This window comes from Empidonax traillii, unplaced genomic scaffold, assembly GCF_003031625.1.
Source record: "Empidonax traillii isolate 1590-97213 ecotype Southwest subspecies unplaced genomic scaffold, ASM303162v1 scaffold745:size721762, whole genome shotgun sequence".
Taxonomy (NCBI): Eukaryota; Metazoa; Chordata; class Aves; order Passeriformes; family Tyrannidae; genus Empidonax; species Empidonax traillii.
Window position 1 is genome coordinate 252271 of NW_020955938.1, and position 16083 is coordinate 268353.

Sequence of the window (16083 nt, forward strand, 5' to 3'; positions counted from 1 at the left end):
AAGTTCTGGCTGTAACACAATGGCAATAAGCGATAATCTATCCGGGATAGTGGATTCCCAATCGTTTTATGACAATCAATCTGCCCTATTTTACTTTTTTAGCATGGCCAGAAGCAACTTGACAAAAAAAATGTCACTTGCTCTTCATAAACATGAATGTTTTACAAACATGATGATCCTGAAGCAGTGAAGAGTACTTTGGGTCATGTCAGCAGCAGGACAGAAACTGAGGCTAAGTCGTAAGAGTTGCAGCCTGTTCCTCTGCCCACACTCTTCTGAGTAAAAGATCAACACTAATCATCATTATCTGCCTTACAATAATGTTATCAGCTCCATCAGTTGTCACTGATACTGATGGTGACAAGGCACATTCAACACCAAGGACCAAGTGGAGCAGAAATGAGTAGGATAACTCCAGAGTGAACTCACCAGCACAGAGGATCCCAGAGGACAATCCCTCCACCTCCAAAACCCTCTCCTGTGGGACTCCTTGAAGGCCTGTCATGGAGCTGATTAATGAAGAAGCACCATCTGCTATGTGTTTGAGCAAATTGCATTTTCCTGGCTTCTAACTAGAGAGCTGGTTTAGCCTTGGAAACGCTGAAAAGTGCCTGTACTCAGCCTTTGGGAAACACTGACATGGCTTCAAATAAACGTTTTTGGGGCTCACCCCTTTTGAAAGAGAAGTTATGCTTGGAAAAACATCAGGAAGAAACTTTTAAAAGTGCATGAGCTCTGACCTAAGACATAATTTTGCCATAGGTTCTTCTGGTTTGATATCTATTTCCAGATGCTTTTCCAAAGCCTGCCACCAGAAGACTAGATCAGTGTAATGATTCATCTTGGGCCACACCTTGATTCCATCAGGAGTCAAGCCTTGTGCAGGATGCAGCAATAGCTGGCTTAACAGCAGCTTCTTATCCTCTAAATCTCCAATCTATGCCTTCAAAGCTGTTCTAAGGAGCATAATATTTGGGGGGAAGAGGTAATCTCACGATCTAGTGAAAGAAATTTTGGGCAGTCAAGGGCAAGCCAAGTCAGAGAGGAAGCTTAAGAAAATTCAGCAGTTTTGGACAACACAGATTGGCTCTAAAAAGGAAGAGCTCAGAGGAAACAGGATAGACGTAACAAATCTCTTACATGCTAGAAATAAGATGACATGAGAAGCTGTATTTTAAGCTGAAAAATGTTGATAAACCAATAAAATTAATTACACAAGAAACACCTGAGAACAGAACTGTCATTCACTGATCAATCAATTCCAATGTGATCAAATATAGGGTTATTGTTCTTACCTAAGGGCCAAACTTTATCCTTCACCTCGGTATTTAATTTCCATTGCAGGATGTTTGCCAATGCTGACCTAAGCACTGGAACTACTTTGGGGTGATTCCTGTGCATGCAGTCAGGCATTTCACAGGACTCTGAAGGCATCTGAAGGAAATCTTAGAAATATACTTTTTCAACTTGATGCCCTCTAGAAATTGTATTTTCTCTTTACAAACATGAATCCCAGGCAACAGCTCTGAAAAAGGCAGTAGGGAGGGAGGGTGGCAGCATCACTGAACTAGAACCAGGGAAATCAACCCAAACCAACCTGCACTTTGGGCAGTGTAATACTAATAAAAGACTCTTAAGGGCTCTTTGCAGTCTCTAACTGGAGCAAAGCAGGTTCTGCCCCCTGGAGAAATATTGATCTAAGACTGCTGTCATCTTCATCAATTTTAAATCCAAAGCTCTGGGTCCTAACTACAAGAAACTCTTAAAGACAAATTCAAGAAGCTGTATTTCAAAAAATTATGCTATTACTCACAGAAAAGGGGTCTTGACTGGTATGAGCAAGGTAAAGGCAGTAATGTTCATCCCTGGGGTTGGGGATAAAAATGGAGGATGAATTGTTGTTATTAAGAGGACAACCCCCAAATCACTCCAGTAATTTCTCTGCACTTGTTTTGGGATTCTCATTTGACACTGTATCTATTTGTCTAATGGGCATGACAACTGCTTTTCCAAGTGACAGGAAACAACAGATTACTGTAATCTCTGACTAGCTGAATATGGAAAATACATCAGTTGGAGAGAAGGAAGAATAAAGATGGAAGAAAGAAATATTGCAAGCAACACAGAACTTCATTTTTCTCCCTCCCACCCCTACCCAGATTGAATTGGTTTTCATTTTAGGGTGCAGCCCCATGGACACAATTTACCACGAACTTTTTGGTGGCAATATCATTTACTGGTTTACAGGTAGTTCAAAAATGATTTATGATGAGTAGATGAAGTTTACAGCTACACCCATAGAAAATGTAGCTCCTTGTAACAGGAATTGTAAGTATATTAAGTAGAGCTCTAAGATGTACACACTGCCAGCATAGTAACGCCAGTAAGGGGCATGAGATTTTTGATATGACAGACATACAGGCCTTTTACAGAGCAAAGAACACATCTTTGGTAGTATGGACTAATGCAGTCAGCCAGACAAGAGAGACTAGCCCAAGAAAAGCAATTATTGCTGGTGCAATCTGCATCTGCCCTGAGAGGGTCTCTAAGCTCATTTCTCTGTGCAGCACTTACACCACTCCACCTGTTCCAGCCCGGTCTGAGACCAGACACCACGGATTAACAGCTCAAATACACATTTAAGGCTCACATTTTAATCCAGCGAAAAGCCTAGGGAGAAAAAGGCTCACGTGGCAGAAACTTTCCCCCCACTCGGAGAACAATAAAAAAAAGGCAGAACTGCTCGCTCCACCCACAGGGCCTCGCAGCAGAACCCGAAAGCCGCCAAACGCAGGCTGTGACAGATGGCCACGGGAGCAAACTTGGAAAGCAAAGGCTTTCAAGGAAGATGGCTGTGGCTTTGAAGCTGACTAGTAATTGGCACGACTGCCTGTCCCCCTCGAGCGAGTTCTAGCTCCGTGTTTACACGTGCGCCCGCGCGTGACCACGTGTGTGTGCGCGGCTGGCACGCTGCTCCCCTGCAGGGGAGTATTAATAGCCCTGGGTCAGCTCAGTGCTTGTGCAGCTCTGCCAGAATAGCTCTGCTGGGCAAGAGCTCAAAGAGCTAAACCCGCTGATCGCCCCAGCCAGCAGAAAGGCCTCGCACGGAAACAATTATGGGAGCGAAATTCCGTTTTCGTGGCTCTTTTTTTTACTCCGTGGTGTATTTATGGGCCAGTGCAAAGCGTACCTTGGCTGCCATCAGCACATCCAAAACTAGCAACACCTTGCTGCAAAGGATACCTTGAATCTCTGCGAGAAATAGACCTCAGGAGGGTGTCACTGGCCTTCTTTTGATGAAGGCATCTTAATTTTTAAGCAGCAACAGCGGACAGATACGTAAATGATAGGGCACTGGTCTCCCAGTGGATGAACTGGAACACCAAGAAAACACCCTGCCTGCCACTAATACAAATGAGCCCATCTTTTATTTGGCAACTATTATTGACTAAAGCTGAAATCATGTCATGGTAACAGAATTCTCACTCTCATTTGCTCGTTACAAGATTTAGCCCAGCTTTCCTATCTTCCTCAGAGGACTGGCCTCATTCAAATGCCATTGCACCAAACCTCTCTGTTCTTCTCTTTACCAGTCCAAAGAATACTCCCTTCACTTTTCCTGGTCCACCTGCCATTTGACTAAAACAAAATCTTGCTGATAGAAGTTTGTCTTTCAAGCTGGCTAACTGCAAAACTCAGCTTTTTCTCTCTTTTCCAGGTGGTCTCCAGTCAATTTTCCAGGTGGTGTGTCTCTGATTTGGAGAGGTATCGTTCACACTTCTCACATGGAAAACACAACAAGCACAACTTCTCATAGGGAGGCTAACACCAGCTGATGTAAACCTGCCTTTCGGCAGCCATAAAAAAATCCTCAAGAAGGTGGGAGAAATCTCTGCAAATTAGGTATAACCAAGGTGGATGGCAAGTCTTTGATACCAGGCACCTCTTGCAATATAACCTATAAGCTCCAGTCAACAGATCAATCCAGCCCACAACTGCATCGTATATATTTATTTCTACCAACACAGATTCTTTAGGGATTGAGTTTTGATGGCACAGCTCACTGGCTGATAGTAATCTCTTCTCAAGTTCCTTAGTCTTTTTTTTTTTTTTTTTTTTTTAAAAAGGCAGAGCTCCCACACAGGCAGCACTGCTTGACTCATCACATTGAGGCTCTGCATGGAGCAGATTTAATTCTTTTGTATAGAATACTCGATATATTTATCCTGACACTTGACTTTTTCCCTCATGAGATACCAGCAGAGTCGGGGCAGCTTTAAAAACCTAAGCTAATTCCATATATACAGAGGGAGAATGGCTGAGCTGGCAGGATTTACTCCACTGAGGACACACATCATCTGTGCTCCCTTCCCTCCTGTAGGTTCATAACAGCCTGAGTGGTTTCGAGCAGACCTTGCAGCTTATTCTAAACCTTCTCTCTTCTTCCAGGCAAAAAGGGGGCTGGAAAAGAGGAATAGAGCAGTGGGGACTCTGGTGATAATTTGTATATTGAGATCTATTTCTATAACATAAGATACGCTCCTGGAGTTGTTCATTTGGTGGTTAAAGTCTTCGGCAGGAATTCTGTTTCCAGGTGTGTGCCTATGGCTCTCAGAGCCAGGAATGGAAGCTCTGGTACAAGTTACCAAACACAGAGGAGTGGAGGGACAGGAACCAACAACCCACCCTACGAATGTCTCTCAGAATGTTACTGTCATTTAAAATGTTACGTAGCCAATCCTTCTGCGATACCTACAAGGAGAGCTGCTCCTGAAAGCTCAAAAAGCAGAAGCAGAAAAATATCCAGAAGAATACATGGCATGTTTAGTTGTACTTTCGTTATTATTACTGTTATTACATGATTTCTAAGGCTGAAATGATGTAACTGTGCAGCTGACATAAAGCTGTGTCTTAGAAGAGATGTAAATGATAAATTACTATGAAACAAATGACCTTTACTTAACAAAATATCCTATGAATTCTTAAGCTGTAACAACGAATAAGATCCCAAAGGAAAAGATAGGATAGAAATCATCAGTGCGTCAGAAATTAAATACTAAAGCAACTTTCTGTCACAGGGAATTTCAGTTAATATAGCTTTTTAGCCTCTCTAGGACCCAGTTTTTCCCAACAAGACTATGAAATAATCATCTCTGGAGTCAGCTGAACACGCAGTGCAAGGTCACAGCCTCGTACCTTCTGCTCTGACATGAAGCCCAGAGCTATTCTCCAAGTTTCTCCTCACAGTAAGTGTTGTTCTAATCCATCACTAGCAGAGGCGAAACATAAACCTTCCCAGGATGATTGTAGCTTTACATGTTTCTAGTATTTCAGATAAAAATTCTAGCCTTTCCAAAATTTTTTTCTTACTTCCCATATCTGGAAAGAAACTAATACTAAAACATTCCTCACATTCCTCACTTTCCTTGTGCACTATTTAGGTTAGTTGTTCAAGTTTTGTAAGAGTGTGGTTGGTATGGATCCATCCTGTGATTACTTCCAACATGCTGACAACTTTGCTTTTGCTATTGTTGAAATGGTGTGTGCCTTATCTTACAGTCAGAGAGCACATCCCATTTCTGCATGTTATGTTTAGCTTTCCTCTAAACTCCAAATGCTGTCATTTTTAAAGGCATTTTATTCAGTCGGAAAAAAAAATAATAAAAAGGACTGCATGAGTATGTAAAAGGTCTGTAGCCTTCTCATGTTTGTATCGATATCTTGGATATTTAATTTGTGAAAATCTCCCTTCATTTCAGCCAAGTTCCACCACAGAACTTCTGGCAAAAAGGGCAGAAAAAGGAACCAGATAAAGGTGGTCCAAGCACACGTACATGTGGCTGTGTGTGCCACGAGTGGTGAGAAATTAATGTTCCTATGGAGGTCTGTTCAGGTTATGGGACAAACTGGTATGGGATCATATGATCCAAATTTATTTATTCAGTATCAATACAGTGTGTTGATGAGTTTTTCAGTTAGGACAGGGTTTTAAAAACTCTTAACTGCTACAGTGCATGTTCCTTTTATCTCATGCTCATCACTAGAGCGTGAGATTCTTGGATGTTCGTGACACAAGGGCTCTTTGCTCCCTCAGAATTCATTTTAGATGAAGCCATTAGATCTCACAGTCGCAGTTTAATGTAGGGATTTTAGGTCATCTCAGAACTTACCCTTTTCCAAGAACGGTTTTAATCTTTGTTCAGTACTTGAATATGCTTCTTATAATTATGTTTCAAGTGATATTGCAGCCATATTTCAGATTTTACGTATGTAGGAAAATGCTATATTATTTTAATACTGATGGTAGAATAAAAATCTATTCAATATTCACCTTTCAGGAAGCACAATCAAATATCCAAGAACACTATTAGACTTGCCTAGCATAAAGTTTCAAACTGCTAATGGATTTTAAATTGATGTCATAATGCTGCAATTTAAATACATGATGTTCATTAATTTTGCCAGAACTCTTTGTAGAGTAGGAGTGGTATGAAAAAAGAAGGAAGGTTATATTTTCTCTACCTGCTTCTTTTTATCTCCTTGCCCATTTGTGATACACAAAAAGAATCATTACATCAGCTTGCGGTGTGGGGTGAATTTTACTCAAATGACAATAGGTTTCAATTGGTTAACCCCTGTGGGGTTGTATCAAATCAATATTTTCTATGAAAAAAAAAATACCAGGAATAGGATAAAAGTAACTAACACATTATAGGCGTGACATTTCCTAAAGGTGGATTTCGTGGGACCTACCACCAAAAATCCATGGGCACAAAGTGGAGGAAATGAGGGACAGAAAGGTCATCTTGCTCATACACCTCCTTTTCACTGAAAGGTCAAAATTCCTGTATTGAGCAAGAGAGCAATATTGCAAAACAGGCGGTCACAGCCTCCCACAAATCTCAAGGAGTCCCCTCAGACGTGGCCACTGAAAAGGGAGAAGAGGTCACATCGTGGAGGGTTACTGGGGGATCCTCTTCTACTGAGGGGGGTGAGGGAAGGTCCTGGATGCAAATTTTCCAGGTGAAGAATCCTCTGTTTCAGAAATATCTCAAAAGTGAAACTAAGGTTTGTCTAGACATAATGGCCCAGTATAGTACAACACTCCACATCTATTTGTATTTCAAATATAGTATGTTTACTGTACATAAAGTCAGTTTTCCTAAAGCTGTTGCTATAGTTACAAATCAAGGAAACCATAGCAACAACCCTGTATTATGTACAGCCTTAATTATGTCTGTCTTTGCATTTTATATTAAATACTCCCATACAATCTACTTATAGTAATCTTGTATTTTTTTCAGACTTTTTAATAATGAAAATCCCCCAACATTATACTGTCAAATCAAACACACAACACCCTTAAAATATGTCTTTACAGCACTATTCTGACCATATCTAATAACAGCCACATCACTATTTTTTGCTTGAGATAAGCACTAATGTTCATATCATCATTTACAAATGATTGATCACTTTAGCTTTAGCCACCAATTAAGTGGTTTCCCATCATTTCATAAAGTTTTTCAAGTCTCATCCCATTCAACCTTACCCCAAAAGAAACCAGCTCCTCCTAACTTCAACTTTTTTTTCCTACGGATTAAACTTTTGGGGTTTTTTGGGGGGTTTTTTGTTGGTTTTTTTTTTTTTTTTCCCCTTTGGTTTGGTTCTCCTTTTTCTTCACAAAGTCAGTATGCAATAGAGGGACAGGAAAGGCAGGGTAGTAGTTCACCTAGATTTTCTAACTTCCCTCCAACATCCTTCAGATGACTGACAGGGTTCAAAGGAAAATATGAACACACTCAAGAGGCGTAAAAGGATTTTGTCATTAAAGAAGAAAAGAAAATGCCAAAATTCATGTCTTTAAAAGCCTCCTCTCCTATCTTCCCTCCCATCACTTTATTTTCTGATAATTCATTACTGTATCATTTCCTCACCATTTGGTCCTTGCCCATTGATGAGATGGCATTTGTCCCATTTTGCAAAACACTTGGCCACATTTGTTTGGGGCATTAGCTGCACTCATGAAGTGGACCTTCTGTTATCTTCCATACTACAGAAGCACAAAACCCCCTTAAAAAATATCATCTTAATCCCATGAACTGAGCTGATGTTCAACATATTTAACACAAGAAAGAAATGAGAAATCTGTGGTTTTAATCTCTATGAACAATTTATAATTCCTGGCCATTTTGATACAAATAACACACAAATGCTTATTTTCCAAAGCAATCTGTGTCTCAAAAATCACAGAAAGCCAGGAGTGTGTGTGAAGAACATGAGCTGTGTACATGGGCAGCACAACAAAACTTCCCTCGCTCAGGGAATAATTAAGCCAGAAGTCAGTGCATTCACAATAAGCTAGCCATGTTCAGTTTCTTCATTATCATTTTAATTAGCAAATATTAATGTAATCTGCAAATACAAGAGGGAAAACAATTAAAATTACCAAGTTTAAGGAGTCCTCCATGACCTAAGCTAAATTGAGACAAATGTCTTACTAATCGATACCCGTCACCAACTTTCAGGACATTCATTTCCATTTACTGTTAGAACTTCCAAGCGTGTTATCAAATTTAAGAACGAATTAAGGGCTCTCACAAGCTACTTCTAACCTCTGATGAAGGCAATGGTGGATAAAAATGGATTAGCATGCTCCTCTCCTCTCCAGTTATCAGTTCAGACTGATAGTGATCAAGTGACCGTGGCAGCTCTGCCTCATTCAGATTCCATGGCAGCCACGGTGGCAATAACCCAGGGACATGCAGAACACACTGTCCTCTCATTTCTAGAGCCATGAAGATGCTGGAAGAAGCCTTAAAGAAGCCTTTTGAACTCAACAGCACCTCCCATTCCTTTTTCACTGGGACTGCAATTCACACCCAGATAGTTTTCCTTTCTGGGAAAGGACAAGGTGTTCGTCCTTATTCTTTATAGGTAATGTATTTTGGCCCTCAATGTACTCAGTGCTGCATCTTACATGAACAACAATTAACAGCAACAGAAGTTTAAAAGAAGATGCCTCCTAAAAATGATACCTCTGTCTCATTCTGATTTTCATATTTAACCCACTAAAGGTAGAATAATGACTAATTTGCCCGATACACCTACAGGACTAAACATCATGAAGTGGTAAAGTATTTTCATTCTCTATAAAAGCTGTTGTATGAGTGAATTTCATTCATTAATAACTGCAAATTTATAAAAGAAAATAAATAGCAGTAGGTAGAAGTCTGATAGTATTTCTCAGACAGTTTAAAGCAGGAGTCCCTATAAAACCTAATTTCATCACATAATTTTTTTTTATACACAGAGCAAGTATTTTGCAAAGCAGATACAAGTCAATGCATTTTAAAGTACAGAAAGGAAATAGATACCTGGCTTTGAAATAGCTACCATGTGTTAATCCAATAGTTGCAGAAAAATCCAGTAAACCTCTATCCTTATATATTTTCTACACTCACATATGTTCATTTCCCAAATCTGTCCCTTTTCCTCTTCTATGCCCATAAAAACACAAATAAACTACTCCTTCCTTGGGAATCCCAGGCAAAATTAAACACTTTTAGGACTTTATTACAACAAACACAAGAAAAGCTCCTTTTGAGTTATATGGATTGAGATTGAAATTAATCTGAAAAATTGCTTTGCTTGTTTAAATATCGGTTTTCACTGCAATCAAGTGTGACTTTGAGGCCAACTCACTGCTCTCCCCACTGCAGACATGACAGAAATTTTAAAAAATTTCATTTAAGTGGTAGCACACTTCTAAAATAACCACTCTGCTCAGAAACGCTGCTGGCTTCAGCTTTCACGCTGGGCAGGTTGGTAGAAAAACATTTTATGGGATCAGAGAAAAAGAAATCCACTGGTCCATTCTGCTGTGCTCTTGATGCCAGCTCTTACCTCTTGTGTTTTCACGTTTATATATCCATAATGAGTTCTCAGAGGATGCCTCTGGCCATTGGAAAACGGGATCCACTTGACACTGGTTTGTCCAAAGCAGTTTAGGATCAAAGGGAAAGTTACTTCATTTGTGAGACGGACGATGATCAGGCAGAGGAATGCTGCAACGAAACTCACAGCAACAATGGACTTCCTCTGTAACGAAAAGAGGAAAGGAAATAAATTATTAAAATTAAGAGTCAGTTTTAATAAAAAAATACACATCTTCTGTTGTAGGATGAAGGAAAAACACTTGAGAAAGCTCGATGCGAAATTATTCCTCTGGTAGTCACCTTGCTGCAGGAGCACAAGGAGACAGATGACTGGACCGTTTTATTTCAATAAATTTGCATTTCAGAGGTTTTGAGAGTTTCTTTTAGAATTGGTTGGAAATGAGTCCATTTTGCTCACCAAAAAAAAAAAAAAAAAAAAAGTTTTTTTTTTTTAAGTTTCAAAAATCATCCATCAACCTTAAATTTTATTTGCATTTGAAATTAAGATTTTATGCAAACATCCACACCAAAGCCTCCATTCCAAATCTTCAGTGCTCTAGACATGACAAATACACAAACGGAAAATGCCACCTACAGCAGCACCACACTAAGTTTATTGGGAAGACTACTGATGGTACTTCTTGTGTATTAATTTTAAACCATTCCACGCAACAGAACTCATACTCTAACTTTAAATATTTTAGAAAAACAGTCGGTGAAGTCAGCATCACATTCTGCCTTATTCCAGGTTCATGAATTTACAGAGTGAGGCATTATTATCTGGGACAAGAGGAGCTCCATTGTTAATAATGTAACAGACCCAAAGCCTGTATCTGTTTAGCCTTTGCCTTCTACCTCTAACCCATCCACTTGGTTGGACTGGGAATGCAACCACAGAAAGATCACAGCTTGTTCCTTGGGTAACTCCCCAGTCTGCAGGAAAAGAACTCGTAAGAAATAGGATGTTCTCCTAATTTTTAGTTATTTTTTTTTTAAATACTGCAGTCAATTACTTCTAGACAAATTACTTAAGGACAAAACATGTTAGCTGGCATGTGTAAAGATTCTAGATATGATACTCCATGACAAAGATCATTTTTACATTTTCCCTGAGGGAATGAAACAATTTTCATTTACAGGTGTTCTTACTGTACTTTAATTACACTCCAGATTTACCTAATTTGCAACAGTTTAATTACCCTACTGAATGCAATTCTATCCCTCTATACAGTAAAATATACAGAAAATAGAGGGGGAAATAATTATTTGCCTAAGGGCCTACCTAAGTGTATAATAACACTCAGTGCTGGATGACAGAATCTGATCACCCCAATTCCCACCTACAAATACCACCGACAAAGCAGCTCAGTGCACCTTTAAGACCACTTTTTTACATGACAGCAATAAGATCACACGTGCTGGAATGGTGTTTTGGTTCTGTTTCTGGACACAGACAACAGTGAAGAATTACAGAATCAACTGGGTTGGAGAAGACCTCCGAAATCATCAAGTCCAACCCTTGATCCAATCTCACCATGATTCCCAGCCCATGGCAGTGATCCAGCCTCATCTTAAAAACCTCCAGGGACAGAGAATCCACGCCCTCCCTGGGCAGCCCGTTCCAGTATCTGATAACTCCCTCTGTAAAAAAATTTCTTCCCAATATTCAACCTCCCCTGGCACAGCTTGAGACCGAGCCCTCTTGTCCTACTGCTGGTTCCTGCAGAAGAGACCAACTCCCTCCTGTCAGGGAGTTGTGGAGAGTGATGAGCCTCCTCTTCTTCTCCAGACTCAACAACCCCAGCTCCCTCAGCCTCTCCTCACAGCACTTGCGCTCCAGTCCCTTCCCCAGCCTCGTTGCTCTTCTCTCGACCCACTCCAGCACCTCAATGTCTTTCCTCAATTGAGGGGCCCAAAACTTAACACAATACTCAAGGTGTGGCCTCGCCAGCGCTGAGCACGGGGCAAGAATCACTTCCCTGGTCCTGCTGTCACACTGTGCCTGATCCAGGCCATGATGCCGTTGGCCTTCTTGGCCACCTGGGCACACTGCTGGCTCATGTTCAGGATGACAAAGAACACCCAGTGAATTTGATGGGATGTTACTGCGTTCCCCCACACAAGAGTTAACAAAGCAGTCCATTCCAGGGGGTCAATTGCACCGCGCTGTGTCCGTGTATCGGGAGGCTACAATTTATAAGATAAAAGCAACGAGAGGCCGGGATGAAAAACTTGGGTGAACGAGGTCACTGCAAGGAGAAAAGGAAGAGGAGGATGAAGAAGTATTGTGGCAACGTGATTCAGTGAGGCATCTCAGCCAACTAATGGCTGTGCAATCTAAAATTAAACCCAGCAAATCTTCAGAGGGCAGCGCGGCAGCCACAGCCCAATCGCAGCTTCCAGAATTCATGGAAGCCCCTGCACTTTTCATCATCTGCATTATAACAGATTTACATTAAATTGCAATAAACTGGCTGGGGAGCACTTCTGTGTCACTTCTCTTTGTACCAGATGGAGTCAGAAACATTTAGCTATATATCAGAGCCTTGTAAGTGCTAAGAGCAGCCAAGATGTGCAGCGCAAGCGATAATCATAAAGCAATGAGAAGGAGCAGGGATTAGTCATATTATTGATTGCAAATCGGAATTAAAATATTGCAAATATTTAGAGGGGGATCTAGAGTCTCATTCCGCTACATGAGCATGTTTCAATCAAAACATCCACAGCAGGAAGGAGGATTACTGCCCTGTATGATGCTACTACCTCATTTCCACATATCCCATCCTCCTGGTTTATTGAACACCACCTTTCACTTCCTTTATTTTGTGCAGATCTGTTCTGAACTTGAAAACACTGCAATCATCTTTATGTGCTTCTCAGAGGGAGCTGTTCTAAATAGCCTTTGCCCTGAGAAGAATTCAGATTGTGTAGCTAGATTTCTTGGCCTTCATGAGGATGCCACCTTAAATACACTGTACTACTAAATGAAAGAAAAAAACATGGCCTTCTTTATTTTTTTTTGTTTGTTTGTTTGGTTTTTTTTATGTAAGAAAATATTATTTGAAAAGGCAACAGCAAAGATTTTTCTTTGTGTGTTGCTCAGGCAGAAAGAATCTGCACTAACGAGAACATTCCAATGAGAGAAACAAATTTTTACAACAGAAAGGAATTTCGGCATCTGTTAAAATTGTTTTGGGGAGAAAAAAAAAATCTTGCCACATGCAAACACAATGATTACTTATCAACTTGTAAAAAGGAAGTTTGTGTTAAGTATTGAGTTCCCCTATAATTTTTGTTGAAGGCATGAGCTCCAACAACATGCATTCTCTGTGGGAAAGATTACTGCAAATTGGTATTTTGGTGGCTTTATAAATTTCACTGTAAAAATATGGTAAAACACCAAAGCACATACTTTTCGTAATTTTAGCCCTCCTGAGCATCAAGTAGGGCAGTCTGCTCAGTAGCCAAGAGGCACTCCTAAAAGCAATTTGTTTCCCTTAAGTTCCTCTCTCCTTTATCTCCTCATTAAAAAAAAAATATATATATAAATAAACAAACCAAGAAACAACACACAAACCCAAACCCAGGTGCTATTTGTCATTAAGTGCTTCTTATAAAATTTTCTGTTCTGCAGGTAAATGGATTTTTTTTTATCGGTCCTCTGATAAAACCTACAATTTAGCATTTGAGATTCCAGGAATTCTACATGACATCAGGATGTGACAAAGAAGTCTGAAGTTGTATACAGCGATGAATAACAAACTGTAATTTGTCTCAAAATTTGTCTGCATCAACACTTTAAATACTTACACATTGTACCATTTGGGAGAGCTAAACCAACACTCATTAGCAAGCCTGCACAGAAACAAGTCTTATTCCTTCTTAATTTCCAGTTCCCATGAATGCAAACAGTCTCTTAACAAAAGAACTGTTTCTCTAACATGGAAATATATAAAGCTCAATCAATCTTTATATTTTTCCAGCTAATTTAATGTAGATATTTTGATATTGACAACATTTACATAAAAAATACATATTCAGCGAGGAGTACACAATAAGACATATGTTAAAGAGTTTCTTAGCTGGGTGACTTGCATGGTATATTAGCTTTTGTAACATTTTATTTCACTCACTATAGTGCATGACAAGCCTAGATGACACCAGTGGGAAAAAAAATCCCCATTTTTATGAATACAGGATCCTACAGCAGAAGAGTGGAGTTGTGTTAATTAGACTGGGTATTAGCTCATTCATGGTTTAAAAAAAAAAAAAAAAAAAAAAAAAGAAAAGAAGGTAAATAAGGTGGTAGAAGTGGACACACAAGATCAGAATACATGTATTGCAATACCTGGGACCTCGCTGGGCCAAAAGATCACACTGTGGAACCAAACAGTTGTTCCTTTTAACTCTTTTTACTCAATGCTCACAATAACATCGTCTCAGTTTTGGTTTCAGTTATTTCTCAGACACCAAGCTCACGTTGTCTAGTATGTATATCAAAATCAATAAGCAGAAGGCATGATTCACACTTCTAAGGCTTCAATTTATATCTCTGTTGTTAAAATAAGGATTGAAATAAACCCAGGAAGTTTCATATTACTATGCTGGTTAGGATTTAATTAAAAATTACATGGAAATAAAACAATAACAGTACTTTTATGGGTATAAATATATATATTTGGCAACATGATCCCTAATACTATTTATAACCTTCGTATCATCTAGTTTTGGCTATTTACCAGTGCCAGGGTGATTCATTAGCTTCAGTTTGCCAGGAACTTGACAGTCTGAACAAGTTTTAGTCATTTTTCTTTCATAATCTGTTAAGGAGTGTGAGATGACAAGACCATTTTTTACAGTTCAATAATGCCTGATGGAATAACACGATACAAACATTTTTCTGGTGTTGTATACAGATGTCTAGGAGGGAGGGAGGAAGGAAACATTCCCAGCATAAGATAATTTCTTAAGCTGTAAATTTTACTCAGATCTGTACTAAGCATCTTTATTCTACTTCCAAGCCCAACACAACATTCCCTGCCACTTGAAATGTATTATATGGCAGCCACTATCAAACCACTTTACAAGCAGGAACAAATCCCCATCCTCGTGAGTTTTAACAGTAAAAACCCATTTCGCAGATGCATAAACTGAGGCTGAAAGCAACTTCCCTAAGATCACAAAGAACCCAACAGAAGCTACTCCTAACCTTTTATTCTAGAACTATGGGGTTTTTTTCACAGGTTTATTGTTCCCATTACAGCTGCCTGAATTTGTTACATCACAGAGTTGAATACGATATTACGGAAGATTCCAGTAAAGAACCCTTGGAACCAGGGAAAGTTCCATGCCTCAAACAGTAATTGCAAATAAACCTTTTTTTTTTTTTCAGAAATTGATTTTTTTCTTTTTTGCAGTATTCATTCTTTCTGTTATTTTTATAGATACGTGGCAACACCATGCTTGGAAGGACAAATCAAAGGTAAAGACTTACAGGAGGGCTCTGCATCTCTTAGATGACACAATATGCAGTAATATTGTATTATTTTCACAATACCTACCCTTTATGAGCACACTGAATAACTCAATCACTCTTCTAATATCTCAGCACGTTATACTACTTTTATTATAGGGCTGATGCAGGGTTTCAGGGTTTTACTCAATATAATACCAATTGAAAACAGTAATGGCTACACTTACTGAATTTGTTTCATTTTGTAGACCACTATATGTAAAAAATAGTTTTATTTAATTTTCTCTTTTATAGGCTTGAGCATCCCCTTCAAATGCTGCTTTCTATTACAACAGAGCATAAAATGAAATCCTTTCAGCACTCCAGTTCAGCGTACCTTACTGATTTCATAGGTATTGGAAATAAATATGCCTTCCAGCTATTTCTTTTGTCCTGAAACTCCCTTTAACAGGGCTCCTGGAGGGATACTGAGGCAGGGGTCCTAGAAGTTTTCAAAGAGAGAGTAAGACTATATAGCAAAGATCCTTCTAGAAACAGCCATGTGTCGAACATCGTTTGCATAAAATCGGTAGTTGGAGATTTACTTTCTTCTCACCCAGAAGTGAAAGTTAACCCGAGCATGTTCAAAGGCTCCACAGGAGATGGCTGCCAGTGTTTCTATCTCAGGAGGAG

At 39.5% G+C, this 16083-nt stretch overlaps 1 protein-coding gene across 2 annotated transcripts in view; it reads right to left on the minus strand.

Annotated features, from left to right (window-relative positions):
- The window catches only part of ST6GALNAC3 (ST6 N-acetylgalactosaminide alpha-2,6-sialyltransferase 3), a 207781-nt gene that overhangs the window by 103369 nt on the left and 88329 nt on the right, over nucleotides 1-16083 (minus strand). For both annotated transcript variants that reach the window (XM_027900671.1, XM_027900672.1), the window contains exon 2: nucleotides 9907-10101. In XM_027900671.1, the coding sequence (XP_027756472.1) occupies nucleotides 9907-10101 (195 nt within the window). The remainder of the gene's footprint in view (nucleotides 1-9906; nucleotides 10102-16083) is intronic.